Source organism: Capricornis sumatraensis, chromosome 18, assembly GCF_032405125.1.
Source record: "Capricornis sumatraensis isolate serow.1 chromosome 18, serow.2, whole genome shotgun sequence".
NCBI lineage: Eukaryota > Metazoa > Chordata > Mammalia > Artiodactyla > Bovidae > Capricornis > Capricornis sumatraensis.
In genome coordinates, this window is record NC_091086.1 from 21,702,703 (window position 1) to 21,718,175 (window position 15,473).

The window sequence follows — 15,473 nt, forward strand, 5'->3', positions numbered from 1 at the left end:
TTTTAAATAGATTTCTATGTTTAAAGACTCTCATATGTGATCAGTTGTTTACATAGATCAGCAAGAGCTACAGATATACTATTATACATGAAATAATTTTTCTCTGTATAATACACTTAAAAATTCTTTAAATAATTTAAAAATCATAATTCTTGCGTCTGTCATGGTGTGGTTTAGAGCAGACATGTGCAATGTGAGCTTTAAAAATCCTTTTAAAAACAGACTGCTTTTTGAATCTGTTTTTTTTTTTTTCCTTGACAGCAGCTGCTTTCAAATGTAAAATCATTTAAAAGGACAGCGAGAGGTGGATAAAAGTAATAAGGAAGCTTAGAAAATATAGTCAAAAGCCAATGACTGTGGTTCAGCTGTCTGGAGGTCCTCAGGTTCAGTGATATTTTCAGGTCTTCCCAGTGGTGGCTTCCGGGAGGAACTGCCTAGCTTGAGACGAGACAGCACAGCCCAAAGAACCTTCTCTTCCGTCTTCTAACCAGGGGGTAGGGAGTTAGATTTAGAAGGCTGCTGTCATCTGTGAGAGGATAGAATGTACAGGTTGAATGAGGTACAGACAAAACAACTGTTTTTTAAGGATTGGCCTTAAAAATCCACCATCCTCCAAATCCAGGTTTCCCAACTTCAGCATCGTTGACTTTTTGGACCAGATCATCCTTTATTGTTGGGGGCTGTCCTGAGCATTGTAGGATATCCAGCAACATCTCTGGCCTCTACTCACTAGATGCCAGCAGCACTTCCCTACCAATTGTGGCAACTGCAAATGTCCCCAGATACAGCCACATGCTCCTGGGGTGGGGGCGAAAGTGAAGCAGTTGAGAACCACTGCTTAGAGTTAAACTGCCTAGAGGCAGTTTTTCACCTGGGCAATGTATCCTTCTGAGAAAGAGCCTGTGCTTTGGAACAAAATTGGCTTCTTTTCTATAGTTTACTGCTTACTAGTCCTGTGACTTTGAACATGTCGCTTAAGCTCATTAAGCTTCATTTTCCCTATATGTAAAATACAGTTGAATAATACTTACCCTAGGTGAGAGCTAAATGAAATAATCTATTAAAACATTTAGCTTGGTTGATGACTTTGGTGCCTAGCATAGAGGAGAGACATTATTAATAATAATATAGCTATGATTAACTATTTTTCCTTTACATAGGACCTTGTTTTACCTCAGTTCACTCATTTTATGCCTCAGGAAGAGGTTTCAAATATTTCTTGTTGAGAGTTTCCCTAGCACTTTTTACAGCCAGGCATCTGAATACAAAGGCTTTTGGAGAAGGTTATCAGCTGTTAAATTCACCAGTTCTGGCCTGAAATTTTTAGTACAATGACAAGTAGAGAAACAAGGAAACAAACCTGTAAACCAAATACAGTTTAATGAGTTGGATTTTGGGGAAATAGTGCAATTCAACAGAGAGAGTGCATAGAAACAGCCTGTTGGAGTGGAACTGGCCAGTATGAGTCCCAGAGGCTGGAGAAGGACCACAAGGAAATAGCCTGTAAATTGTCAACTAGGGCAGTGCTAGGATATGGTCAGAATGGAATTAGGGACAACAAAATGGCTGGTTGGCTCTGGGAAACATTTTTAAAAACTTATTTGGCTGTATTGAGTCTTCGTTGTTGCATGCCGGGTCTTCACTGCACCACACAGGATCTTTGTTGCGGCACATGGACTGGCTAGTTGTGGTGTGTGGGCTTAGTTCCTCCATGGCATTGGGATCCTAGTTCCCTGACCAGGGATTGAACCCACGTCTTCTGCATTGCAAGGTGAATTCTTAACCACCGAACCAACAGGGTAGGCCCTCTGGAACTTTTTTAAACCTAAGCTTTGTCAGGACCACTTGCACTGCTCTCTAAGAACAAAGCTAAGATGTTCCCCTCCTTTCCCCATGCTAATCTTGAAGATGCAGGGCCCTGGGAAAGAGCCCAGAATTGGGAGTGAGATGAAGAGATGGATATAGTGAAGAATGTGCCCCAGTTGAATAAAACTGGCTTGTAGATGACAGTTGGTTTTCTTGGTAACTCAGCCTGGCATGCTGCAGTCTATGGGGTCGCAAAGAGTTGGACACGACTGAGTGATTGAACAAAAACAAGAAGACACTCAGGAAACTGTCAGGAACAAAAATGAGTCCTGGCTTCCTGGTCCTCTTACATAAATTGTCATCCAAGTGCCCTGGCTTTTCTCTCCCCAGCCCCCAAGGCTCCCATGTGTCATGCTTGTTTGTAAATTAGCATCACCCACCGAGCTGACAGTGTTCCTTGGAATGCTGCACTATGTTACACATTTAGATGGAACTCGAGTAGCAAGTTGGAGGCAGGAAAGAAGACAGGCGCCCCAGCTGGGCACATCAGATTAATCAAACACAGCCTTCTCCGCACAATCTCCACAGATTACAGTTCTCTCTTAAAACCCACACTCTGCTAATGTGGAGAAAAACAGGACTTTCTTTGTCTTTTTTCAGAGTGAAAAATAATTCACTATAATCTGGATGTCAACATTTTGAGACTAAAAATGGGACATCTCTTTTTTTAAAAACAGTTAAATTTGCCCCAAATAGTTTAAGACGCTGAAAGCAATGTCAAATCCTATATATAAGCCTAATTTCTCAGCAGAATCTCTCAGAGATGAATCATGATATATCTGGAGCAGAAAGAAATGATAACCATATTCTCTCATCATTTTTAGGGCTCTCACTTCTTTAGCCACCAAATGATCAGTGAACTTAACCTAATCGGATATGGCAAAGATACAGCAGACCCTGAAGGTTTTGGTATCTCTTTGAATGCTGACCACGCTTCCTGAAACTCAAGTTCAACTGAAAGTCAACACTTCCTTGGAATAGATGCACCAAAACTATGAAGATACTGATAGGAAAGGAAAGTTTTATTTTTATTTCTTTGAGACTTTAGAGATCTATTTTCTGAATTCCCATTTATTTCCTGAATTTCCTATATGTTTGCCTTTCTCCAAATATATAAGAGATTTGGGAGTGATCTCACTGGTATTTATATATTATAAAATGCAATTCTTGATATACATCATTCCCACTACATGGGGAAATGTCTACACACATTGGTATGTTGTATTTACAAAGAAAGTGTGCATGTGTGTGCTGTGGCATGTGTGTGCTATGGTGGTGTATTTGCTTTCATTTCCTCTTTTTTATGTATTAAAAGCATACAGCCATTATACACAGGGATTATGAGATTTGTATCAAGACTGACCTTTGTATCTGTGCATTCATTACAGTGAATCAAAAAACCTCTGTGCTATTGAAATTCTCCTCATTCACCCTTCTTTTCATAAATATATATATATATATATATATATATAAAACATTCACTTGTGAGTGCTCTATATACACACGCACACACATACTTATATAGCATACACAAGTGAATAGGATGTGCTAGAATTGATGAGAAAGTGCTCAGATGTTAAACAAAGAATCGGCTACCTAAAGGATGACTGCTGGTTTGGGGTATCTTTGTTGAGCATTTGTGACACCTTTGCATAGCCCAGAGCTTGTCTGATCATCACCTAGGGCTGAGGTGACACCAAAGCTTAAAAAATTCTTGGCAGAAATTCAGAGCAGCTTTCTACACTGTAGGAAGCTGACACCTGCAAGTAAATGCTGAAATTCACCGAGCAGTAAGTCTGCCTGGAATGGTTTGAAATGAATTCAATGCCAAGGAAAGATCTCTTTCCACATTGACTGAAATCCTGACTTCGAAGTGAGGGGGTGTCAACAGAATGTGAGCAAAATGGGTGTTTCCCCACTTATTCTAAACTTTCTGGGCTAATCCATCTGAACTTGGGAAATCTTTTATTTTTATTGCTAATGTTTGAGACTTTTATGGTGTCTTTTTTCCAAAGTGCATACTCTCAAAGAACTATAACCTAGGACAGTTTTAAATTTGAAAATAAAAAGTGAGAAAGGGAAGAGGAAGGAGGAAAGCACAGCAGAAAGTGAAAGAAAAGGAGAGTAGGGTATTCAGTCATCAGTAAATTCAAAATCCAGTCATTTGATGTTTAATTTTTGGGTGCTATTAGAGCCAGGCACACTGAAGTCCCCTATAAGGTACAATAATACCATTTTAAATTGCTTTTGCCAATAAAAGATTTTTTACATAAATGATGTGTTAGAAACAGAGGGCATGAAAATGAGGTTTGCAAATAATAAACAGGTTTGAGTTTAAAGCTATGTTCTCTAAGTCAAGAGGAGTGCTTATGATGAAACTGCAGTTGGAAACTTCTATTCTGGGGAAAAAAAAAAAAAAGAGATCTTCATCTAATTCCAGGGTTCCCAAACATGGGCAGCATCAGTTTCATCTGAGGGCTTGTTGAAGCACAGATTGCTGGCCCCACCTCCAGAGTTTCTGAATCAGTAGGTCTGGGGTGGGGCCAGACAATCTGCATTTCTTACAAGTTCCCAGGCCTGCTGATACTTCTGGTCCTGAGACCACACTTTGAGAACCATTGAATTAATCAAAGGCCTATAAACTGCAAGGCTCTATGTCAAGTGCTGAGGGTAACACCAGATGGGTCCTAAAAGAAAGGTGACCCTTGGCCTCAGGGATCTTGGTTTGAGTAACTAGGAGGCTTCATTAGAAATGCCACTGGAGAGATACAAATAGAATGCTGTGAGAATTCTCAGAGGGAAATTACTCCCATCTGTAAAGAGAACATTTGTGGAAGATTCCCGGGGCCTTGGTGTTCATGCTAGGGCAAAAGGGATGGGGAGAACTTGGACATTTGGTGAAGCAGGGGGCAGGCGTTCTGGATGAAGAGAGCAGTGTGAACAAAGATGTGGAGGTCAAGGGAGCCTGAACTGGGTCTAAGTAAATAGTCCAGTCCGGCTGGAATGAAAGGCATATGAAGAAAGGCTAGTGTAAAACAAAACTACTGAGAATTCCCTGAATAAGGCCATATACCTTCTCTCGCCTCCCTGACTTCACATATGCCATCTCCTTCTATCCAGAAAAGTCTTTTCTGATTGCTCTGTGCCTCTACCTTCATGCCTGCATTCATTCTATAAACAATTGCTATAGCCCTTGGGCTTCCCTGATAGCTCAGTTGGTAAAGAACCCACCTGCAGTGTGGAAGACCTGGGTTCGAAACCTGGGTTGGGAAGATCCCCTGGAGAAGGGAAAGGCTACCCACTCCAGTATTCTTGAGCTTCCCTTGTGGCTCAGCTGGTAAAGAATTTTCCTGCAATGCAGAAGACCTGGGTTCGGTCCCTGGGTTGGGAAGATACCCTGGAGAAGGGAAAAGCTACCCACTCCAGTATCCTGGTCTGGAGAATTCCATGGACTGTCCATGGGGTTGCAAAGAGTCGGACATGACTGAGTGACTTTCACTTTCACTTTCATAGCCCTTGGAATGTTGTCTGTTTCCAACCCTGTGCATCCACAATTCTATAAGCAACTCTTTATGAGACAATAAATTTACCCTTGCTGTTCAACTCTTCATCACTCACTCACTCCTCAACCCTCCTTAACTAAGCTCTGTACGTGCCCCCAATTCCAAGAAAGCTGATTCTGGCCGCCTCACCAATGACTCCTTTGTTGCTAAATCCTATGGGTAATTTCAGTTCTTATTTAGCTGAATTGCCCCACACTATGAGCCATTTTTTCCTTGCAACGTTCTTATTCCAGTATGCTGAGCTTCATATCAATTTTTTATAAACTCTTCTTTTTTTCCCTCAAAACTTAAATTTTGGTATTTCAGAGCTCTTCTCTGTATACTCTCTGGGGGTAGTCTCAAGTATTTTCAGGGCTTCAGTTACCTACATGCTGCTTGTGTTTACACCTGAATTTCCTGCCCTTCCAGCTCCCATGTCTCACACCAACAGAAGGCATGTACATCCACCACAAGCTCTAAGCACTGGTCTTGGAGTGTCCCCACAATCAGAACTCCATCTGTCCTGGGCTCTATCTCTGCTGGTACCGCTCTGTTCTACCTTAGTGACGGGTACCATCATTCACTCTGCTTTCCAAATCTGAACTCAGTTTTCATCCTTGATTCTGCTTTGCTAACATATTTCAGCCAACTGGCCATATCCTCTTCTCCAAGCCCCTGGCTTTAGGTCAGATCGTAAGCATTTCTTACCTGGCTTATCACACTTGCCTACTAACTGAACCCCTCCAGTAACCAGGATAAAGCCCAAACATCTTAATATGAAATAGAGCGGTCTTAATAACATAGCCCCCCTACCTCTCTAGTCTCTCTCTGAAGGCTCTTTTCTAACCACTTTCCCAATTAATGAAGTGCTTGTAGTTCATCAAAATCCCCTGCTCTGTCATCTTCCCAGATGCCTTCACACATTTAGAATTTTCTGCCTAGACTGTCTTCTTTCCATCTCTTTCTTTGGCTAATTCTGATCTATCATAAAAAATCTCAGCTCACACACTTTGCAAAAAGCAATTCTCAATTACTCCCATCTCTTCCACCCCAATTTGTAACTAAAATCTGACTAGGTGAGAATCCAGTTTGCCCTTGTAGCATCCTTTACTAACTATTATGGCACTGTTGCATCTAAACACTTTTTTTTTTTTTTGTCTTTCCAATAGTGTGTGTGTTTCCAGAATTCACGTGCCATGCCCTGAGGGCTCTATCACAATCTCTGCAAGGGATGGCTATGTCATTTGAAAAAGCTCCCCAGGTGATTCTCATTCCCATTCTGTCCTGTTGAGATGGAGAGCCTCTAGGGCAGTGGTGCCCAATCGTTTTGGCACCAGGGACCAGTTTCGTGGAAGACACTTTTTCCGCAGCCTAGGGTGGAATAGTTTCAGGAAGATTCAAGAGCATTATACCTACTGCACACTTTGTTTCTATTATTATTACATCAGCTCCACCTCAAATCACCAGGCATTAGATCCCAGAGGTTAGGGGCCCCTGCTTTAGGGATAGAGAGATCCCCAGCACCTGGCACATCATGGGTGACCATCACATGTTGGATGATGGTGGGGACAAAGAATGCTGAGGTGAGAAATCTATTTTTTCTTAGAGTAATGTACTAAGAAACTGATGTATGATCAGTGATGAGTGGATTAGATTGGAGGAGAGAGAGAGGGGCATAGCATACGTCACACTGAATCCTGGGCAAAATGTTGTACAGATTGCAAAGAATCTGGGATAACTGGTAAAACTGCCCAGAGTGATATTCAGTTTGAAGCACAGAAAGTCTTTAAATGAGGCCCTGGGAAAGGGCCAACAAGGTCATCTCTAGGCTAGCAGGTGGCATAACAGCTCAGTGTCCTTCGGCCCCATGCCAGAGGACTCAACCGTGGCTAGGTTGGTCCAGTTATGCATACTCACGCCAGAGTGGAGCAGGGCTGTAGAGAATGGGGGAACTGTTCCTGGACCTGGTTTAGTCTGGAGCAGGACTGTCCACAGGTGGTGCAATGGTAAAGAAACTGCCTGGCAATGTAGAAGACGCAAGAGATGCTGGTTTGATCCCTGGGTTGGGAGGATCCCTTGGATAGAAAATGGTGACCTGCTATAGTATATGCCTGGAAAATTCCACAGACAGGAGAGTCTGGCAGGCTACAGCCCATGGGGTCACAAAGAGTCGGACATGATTGAGGGACTGAGTGCATGCACGCATGTGCGTGCAAGTGCGCACACACACACACACACACGACTGCTGGAGAGGACCCATTCTAGAACAGCTGCAAGTCCTGACCGATCCACTCGAGACAGACTCGAATGCGTGGCACCACCAACCGAATTTTAGGCAAAAGTGAATGTGCTGACAACGCCGCACAGGATTCGTGAAGTCAGAATTTTGGAAAAGGTGAAACTGTCTTTCAGGCTTAATTTACTTCTGCGATGCTTTGTTTGATTACAGCCTGCACTTAGAAGATGCTTGTCCTTCACTTTCCCGTCTCCTTTTAGCCTTTGTCAGTAACCTTGTGGGCTCTCCACAGGTGGTTCCATTTGTAATCCATTTGACACAGCAAGACTCTCATAATTAATGAAGCTCCCTACAGAACTGCCAGTGACCCAGAATGTAGGACAGGAGAGGCGCTGAAGCAGAGGAAAGGACAGCGGGTTGAGAGCCAGGAGACGGGGAGGCTGCGAGGAGCTGGGGCAGAGCAAGGCAGGCTCCCTCTTCTTCTGCACACATTTGTCTCCAGTCTTAAACAAAATATGGGAAGGTAAAGGCCCCATCTCAAATGAAGGCATAATCATTAACCATTACAATTCCTGCTCTTGGCCACTTTTGCTTGTCACTGAAAGTCAATTTACAGCATATTGTTGTTAAATCAAGTTTTGATTGTGGTGGGAAGGGGAGATGATAGGATTAAATCTTGAAATGTTAAAATCAACAGGAAGAGTTTTTAAGTTGAGGGACAGGATAGAGTCTCGAAGGGCTTCCCTGGTGGCTCAAATGATAAAGAATCTGCCTGCAAGGCAGGAGACCTGGGTTCCATCCCTGGGTCAGGAAAATCCCCTGGAGAAGGTAATGGCTACCTACTCCAGTATTCTACTGCCTGGAGAATCCCATGGACAGAGCAGCCTGGCGGGTTATGGTCCATGGGGTTGCAAAGAGTTGGACACATCTGAACAGCTCACACACACACACATCTTATTCCTTTTTCTCTCTGCTTCAAACACACATGTAAATGGAATAAAAAGAGAAAAGAAAGACACAGGCAGAAGGAAAACAGATGGCTTTCTATAATGCTTTTCATCCAGTTAGAATTATGTTTTGAAAATAAGGTCCTACAGAAAAGAACTGGAATACATTTTTCCACATGTCATCCCACACCACTTTCTGCTTAGATGAGACCTGGATAATAAAAAGATTGTCTGAACAGAGTTCCAGGAAGATAATGGGACAGCCCCTGTGCTCTACCTTGGTGTATGCAGTCAAAGAGAGGAATCTGGCTGATTTGCTCATTAAAATGGTGCCCTATGCCTCTGCTAAAACATGTTCCCAGAGTGACTCCCAGATACCTTCTCTCCTTCCTTTAGGCCTTCTCAGACCCCTGGTGGAGACTCACATCCCTGCTTCTCCACTGTTCACTCCCAGTGTGGTCAGTCAAGTCCTACTCTCTGCAATTCCATGAACTGTAGCCCACCAGGTTCCTCTGTCCTTGGAATTCTCCAGGCAAGAATACTGGAGTGGGTAGCCATTCCCTTCTCCAGGGGATCTTCCTGACCCAGGGATCGAACATGGGTCTCCTGCATTGCAGGCACAGTCTTTACCATCTGAACCACTGATCTCTGTTCTGGGTGTGTTTAATGAGCCCTCCGTCATACTGTAAGGACCGATTAAACATGCCCAGAATAGAGATGCATCTTCATGTGCTAAGGGTTCCCTTTTCTCCCCCAAATGAAGTAACCTTAATTTCCCATAAGACTTCACTGTTTTAAAAATTATTTTAGTACATGTATGACTCGGTCCCTTCACTGTTCACCTGAAACTACCACAACACTGTCAATTGGCTATACTCCAAATCAAAATTAAAAGTTTAAAGTTGGAAAAAAATTATTTTAAAATCATACAGCATCACTCCCTCCTGAAGAAGACCTTCTATCTCCTAGCTTTTTCCTTTTCATGTCCCAAATGGATTTAGGATTCAAGTCCTGGGTGTCCCTTGTTCAGATTTTTTTTTCCTTTTCGCTGATAATATCAATCATTCACTACTATTATTATGTTTTTAAAATTCTAGTTATTTTTTCTGCTTATAAAAGTAATAAAGTTATACAAAAGATGTCTATTATATTATACTTTTATGATTATAAAAATGCCCTAAATAAATAAAATATCTGTTCTTCCAATAATGCCTAATGCAAAAACTTTTGGATGAACTTTTATTAATTGTAGGAGGAATATTTCAGATATAGGTTACATGGAATCCATGAAATTCAGCCTGGGGGGGCCTTGGGTTGTCATCTTTCTAAGCAAGTACAAGAGGAGGCCCATGTGCTGTTGGTGGGGGTACTTGTCTACATATTAAGAAGCTGAGGATATTAAGAAGCTCAGAGTTGAGCCCCAAATCCAGTCTCTGGGATCAATATTCTGGAGAGCAGGTTCAAGGTCAACTTTTCATGGGCTCAAGGTCAACTTTTCATGGGCGTTACACACAGTGGCTTCAGAGTGAACAGAAGCAGGGATTATTCTATTTGATGATGATTGGGAGTTTTCCTGAGCTAGGCTGGTGGGCCAGCTGGTAAATAAAAAAATAATAATAATAACAATATACTGCACTGGTTGAGCGCTTCCTCTCTAAGTTAGTAGCAGGCATGCAATCTACGTTTTTTCATTGAATCTTCACAACAACTCTCTGAAGTAGGTCACCTGATCTCTTTTTCATGGATGAGGAAACATACATGTTCAGAAGGGAAACAACTTCTTCCAGGAAAATGGCAGAGCCAGCATGGTAACCCAAGGCTAGCTGTAACCATGCTGACCTCTAGCAGCAAACCTGCATGCTGTGTCCACAGGGCCCTCGTCACCACCATGAGTTGGAGTAAAATACGGCTTCCTGAAAACTCTACAAGGCCTCTCAAGCATAACCCACAGCCCAAGGCGGTAAGCCTGGGTCAGCAGGCCCTTCGGGGGTCCTTGCAGCTACCTGATGCACCGCATCTCCTGCCTCTTATTTTCCAACACCCGCCCCCCTCCCCTGCAGCTCGGGTCACACCACATTTTTCTGTGTTCTCACCTCCACCTCTCCACCTTCTGCCACGCGGCTCCCTGAGCCAAGCTGCGCTCCAGCTCTGCCGCCAAATCCTCTCCCTCCTTGCTCAGAGGCAACCTGCCCTCCCTCCTGCTGAGGCTGTGCTCAGCGAAAACAGGAGGGGGATCTTTTCTTCTCCTACAAACCCTTTCCCCACCCTGCGTGTACCACTCTCTGAAGCGGATGCTTCACTTAAGACTGCTCTTGGCCACATGTCTTAGTGAAAGTGGTTAAGACTAGCCCTTTGTACCTATCTTCAGACTTTGGGGCTGCAAAGTTGGGTGCAGGTTGAACAAACATTTACTGTTTATGCCGGCTGTTACTCTACTGTGTTCCAAGCATTTCTCTAGGTACTGAAGACAAAACAGTTAATGGAAGCATACAGAGACCCTTCCCTCACAGAACTTACATCCTAGTGAATATCCCCTTTCCCTCTCTGTGTTAGAGTGTATACTCCCATAGGATAGTTCTGGAGACACGCTGCCTGGGATCACATCCCAGACTTCCTACTTATAGTCTGTTTGGCCTTGGCCAAGTTAGCTAGCCTGTGTCTCAATTTCCTGTAAATTGGGAAACATGAATAGCATTTCCCGCAAAGGTGTTATTAGAATTAAAGAAGTTAATACAGTTAATACATCTAAGGTATTTAGACTAGTCGCTGTGACACTGTAATTTATATATATTTGATCTTTGACCTATTCCTGGCATAGAGCTACTAAAACTCTTGGAATGTCCTTAGAGAGCCATAAAGATGTCTTTTGTTAGGTTAATAATGTGATTTGGGGAAAACACCTGCTAGGAGAACCAACTCTGTGATTGGAGGATTACTACTACTACTACTAAGTCGCTTCAGTCGTGTCCAACTCTGTGCGACCCCATAGATGGCAGCCCACCAGGCTCTGCCGTCCCTGGGATTCTCCAGGCAAGAATACTGGAGTGGGTTGCCATTTTCTTCTCCAATGCATGAAAGTGAAAAGTGAAAGTGAAGTCGCTCAGTCATCTCCGACTCAGTGACCCCATGGACTGTAGCCCACCAGGCTCCTCCATACATGGGATTCTCCAGGCAAGAACACTGGAGGGGGTTGCCATTTCCTTCTCCAATGCATGAAAGTGAAAAGTGAAAGTGAAGCCGCTCAGTCGTCTCCGACTCTTAGCGACCCCATGGACTGTAGCCCACCAGGCTCCTCCGTCCATGGGATTTTCCAGGCAAGAGTACTGGAGTGGGGTGCCATTGCCTTCTCCTTCAATCCCATCTCTGACTTTTAGGGAGGGGGAGGGGTTGGAGGTTGAACCAATTGCCAATGGCCAATGATTTAATCAATCATTGGAAGTTTAGGAAGTTGCCAGAAAAACCAAAAAGGAAAGGGTTTGGAGAGCTTCTGAGACTGGGAAGATGGCCCTCCTGAAGGGGGCATGGAATTTCTGCACCCTTTCCCCACATCTCGCCCACACTTCTGCCATCTGGCTGCTCCTAATAAGTCAGCAAACTGGTAGGTAAAATATCTCTGAGTTCTGTGAGCTGCTCAATTAGTGAACTAATTGAACCTATGGTGGGTCCAATGATGGACCCTCCAATCTAGCTAGAAGTACAGAAGCTCAGATGACAACCTGGGCTTGGGCCTGGGGTCTAAAGTTGGGGGCGGGGGGAGACAGTTTTTTAGGACTACTGAACCCTTCACCTGTGGAATCTGATGCTATCTCCAGTAAGTGTCAGAAATCAGTTGAGCTGCAGGACACCCAAGTAGTGTCTGATAATTGCTTGCTGATGTGGAAAACGCCCCCACACATTGGAACTGGATACAAAATCACAGTGGCAAGATATGTTAGTTATTACTGTTAGTTTGTTTAGATAACATGTGGATGGCAGAGCATTTCCTTCGGAGGTGCTCTTAAGTCTCTTCCACTATAAAGAAATTTTTTTTATTTTGACTGGCTCTTTGCAGTTGCTGCAGTGGCAAGTGGGGGCTACTTTCCCTTGTGGTACACAGGCTTTTCTCAGTGTCACAGCATCTTCTGTTGCCGAGCAAAGGCTCTAGGGCACGTAGGCTCAGTAGTTGCCACTCTTGGATTCTAGAATATAGGCTCTGCAGTTTTGACTTAGTATAGGCTTAGTTGCTCTGCAGCAAGTGGGGTCCTCCTTGACCAGGGATGGAACCCGGTCTCCTGCCTTGGCAGGCGAATTCTTTACCACTGAGCCACTGGGGAAGCTGGCTGTGAACTTCTTAAAGATAAGCGTCAAGTCTTCAGCCCTTCTGTGTTTGCCACACACGGTGTAACAAGGTAACAATGAATACATGCTCTCGACTGACAGGGCCAGAGAAGGAGGTGTCTGTTATCAGTTGTGTTTCTCTGCGCCCCTCAGAACAAAACTGCTTTCACCTGATAAACTATTCTTTCATATCTTCTCAAGGAAAGACAAATGTATGCTCAGTGCCTTCTATTGTTTGTGTAAAAAACACTTGCTTTCATTTCTCAAGAAACAAGACCCAAGGTTATTGTGTGAAAAACATCCTCTGCCTCAAGAAGGAATGACAAGACTCACCTTGATTTTTCAGTGGTAAAGGCATAGTTTCCCTGAGTTTGCTTAAAAGGTTTTTCATTTCTCGCATGTCTCTGTAAAATTGATAAAAAGAAAAAATAATCAGCTGTGCATTTTGGAAATGCAATCTCCAACCGTCTGTTCTATGGCACAACTGAAGGACAAAGTCTGTGCCCAAGTGGACCAGTTCAAGCCTCCAGTAGGCAAATAATTGCATTTATTTTGCTTTTATAAGAAGAAGAAATAAAAAAGCTGAGTTGGGTTGGCTCTGAAAGAATGAGAACTACTCTGACAAACATTTCCACAGGGCATTCTGCTAGTAGGAGCCCTCCATCTCTGCTGTTAGCTGGACCTGGCTGAGATGAGAGACGAGCCTCTGGTAACGAGGACAGTACTTCAGTTTCCAAGGGCAGGTGAAGGACACGCAACTAGGGCATCAGGGGTGCCCTGGGTGGAGTTGAGGCTGGGCAATGCTGTTCTCATGTGGTCCCAGTGCCGTCCTCGCTGTGCGTTCACTCCGTCGCCTCTCGTTACTCGACTGAGAGTCAGAGGAACACAGGTGTTAAGCATTTCCAAGGGTCAACACATTAAATTGACTTGGAATATTCTTAAAAAGCCCTCCCAGTAATTTTAAAGTGCAGGCCAGTTTGAAACCCACAGATCTCTTAGGGCAAAGTGATAGGGAGAAGCAAGGAAGCCCTCTCCCGTAACAGGTCTACCGTGCCTACTTCTCCCACGCGCTCCCATCTCCTTTGACCAGAATCTGGATTTTGAGGCTGAAATGAAACACTGCCAGTGCTGAGGGGTGGACTCTCCTATTATTATTATCCGCCATAGCTTGTTGTCTGACAAGCTTACAAGACTTGATTAGTGCTTTTGTTCAAGGTTTCTGAAAACGAAAATGGCTTTGCTGATGGACTACAGCCTGACCATGGCAGGTTTTTCTTCCTGGGAATAGAGCAAAGCATTTTCTACTTTATAAATTAAGAGAAATCACTCCCTCATCATTTGTCTATAGTTCTATCAAATCGTGCCAACCAGCTTTATTGTTTGAATTGTTGGATTTCCAAGCTTATACAAAGTCCAAGTTTTATTAATAGCACATAATTACCACATGCTTCAATTTTCTATAAACACAGAAATTTGGTAATTAGCTTTAGAATTATATTACAATCTGAAAGTAAAACCACAATGGCTATAAATGCCACTGTGTGTTACATTTCTAAAAATAAAAAAATAAAATGTTCATTATCTTGTCAATGACTCAACCCCACACACACAGAGCTCTTGGGGGAATTGCCCAGCATCCATTCAGCTGCTCCACGTTGGCTCTGGGGACATTAGTAGCAAAGGACAAGAAAGCAGTGTGAAGGCCAACAAACAAGGGGCTGATGCCTCTCTGTCTCAAAGAATGGAATTTTTAGCATCAAGATGTGATTATGGTTGTATTGTTATTGCTTCCGTTTCCCAAGTGAAATAGAATCACTGTAGAATCTCTTCTTCCCAAGAAAGAAACTGTCTCTGGCCTTGAGCTACTGCTTGTAAAGACAAATGCATTAACACGCTTTGACCACTAAGGGGCCATCAGCTAAATCCCAGGAGAGGTAGAGAAGACAGCTCTTCAGAAAACTGTTAACTAGATAGATGCCTCAGCTCCCGACTGGCCACTAAATAGGCCATCCCATACACCTGAACTCTGAAGATCTCCTGGAGGTATCCTTGCACGATTTTGAGTTATTCTCCCTTAAACAAATGGAAATTTTGGGACCCAGCCTGGTGAGTGAGCAGTGATGGGTATATAGATTCAACTGTCTTGCTTCCCAAGGAAGCACTCGGCTTGCATCTCCATGGAGATGCAAGGCTGATGGAGTGGGATAAGCAGAGGCTGGGAGCCCACGTCTCCTGGCAGTTCTGCTGCCATTCTCTAGATGGATTTGGACTCCTTACTGTCTCTCATCTCGGTTTACTGAGAGCTCTGTTTTCTGAATCTGAAAGAAAAATAATGTCAACCCTCTGTAGCCCCTAAGTATTAATTGGAGGAGGACTGGCAATCTATTTAGGGTAACTTCCCACTTACCTTTCAGTGTTCTCAATGTCTGTGGAAACCTGCCAGGAATGTTGCTGAATATCTACAGGGGATGACGAGGAGTCCTCGAGAGCAGGTGTTTCAGCACACTCCTCAATTTTGCAATCCAGACTCTTGCTTCCCCCTCCAGGCTCCTTTCCTAAGGGAGT

At 43.6% G+C, this 15,473-nt stretch overlaps 1 protein-coding gene across 1 annotated transcript in view; it reads right to left on the reverse strand.

The window, feature by feature from the left end:
- Window positions 1-215: 215 nt before the first annotated feature.
- Window positions 216-15,473, reverse strand: part of RGS7BP (regulator of G protein signaling 7 binding protein) — a 103,889-nt gene continuing 88,631 nt past the window's right edge. The window contains exons 4-6 of the mRNA XM_068990749.1: window positions 15,316-15,463; window positions 13,242-13,312; window positions 216-526 (exon numbers count right to left, since the gene is read on the reverse strand). Of these exons, the coding sequence (XP_068846850.1) occupies window positions 435-526; window positions 13,242-13,312; window positions 15,316-15,463 (311 nt within the window). The 3' untranslated portion in view covers window positions 216-434. The remainder of the gene's footprint in view (window positions 527-13,241; window positions 13,313-15,315; window positions 15,464-15,473) is intronic.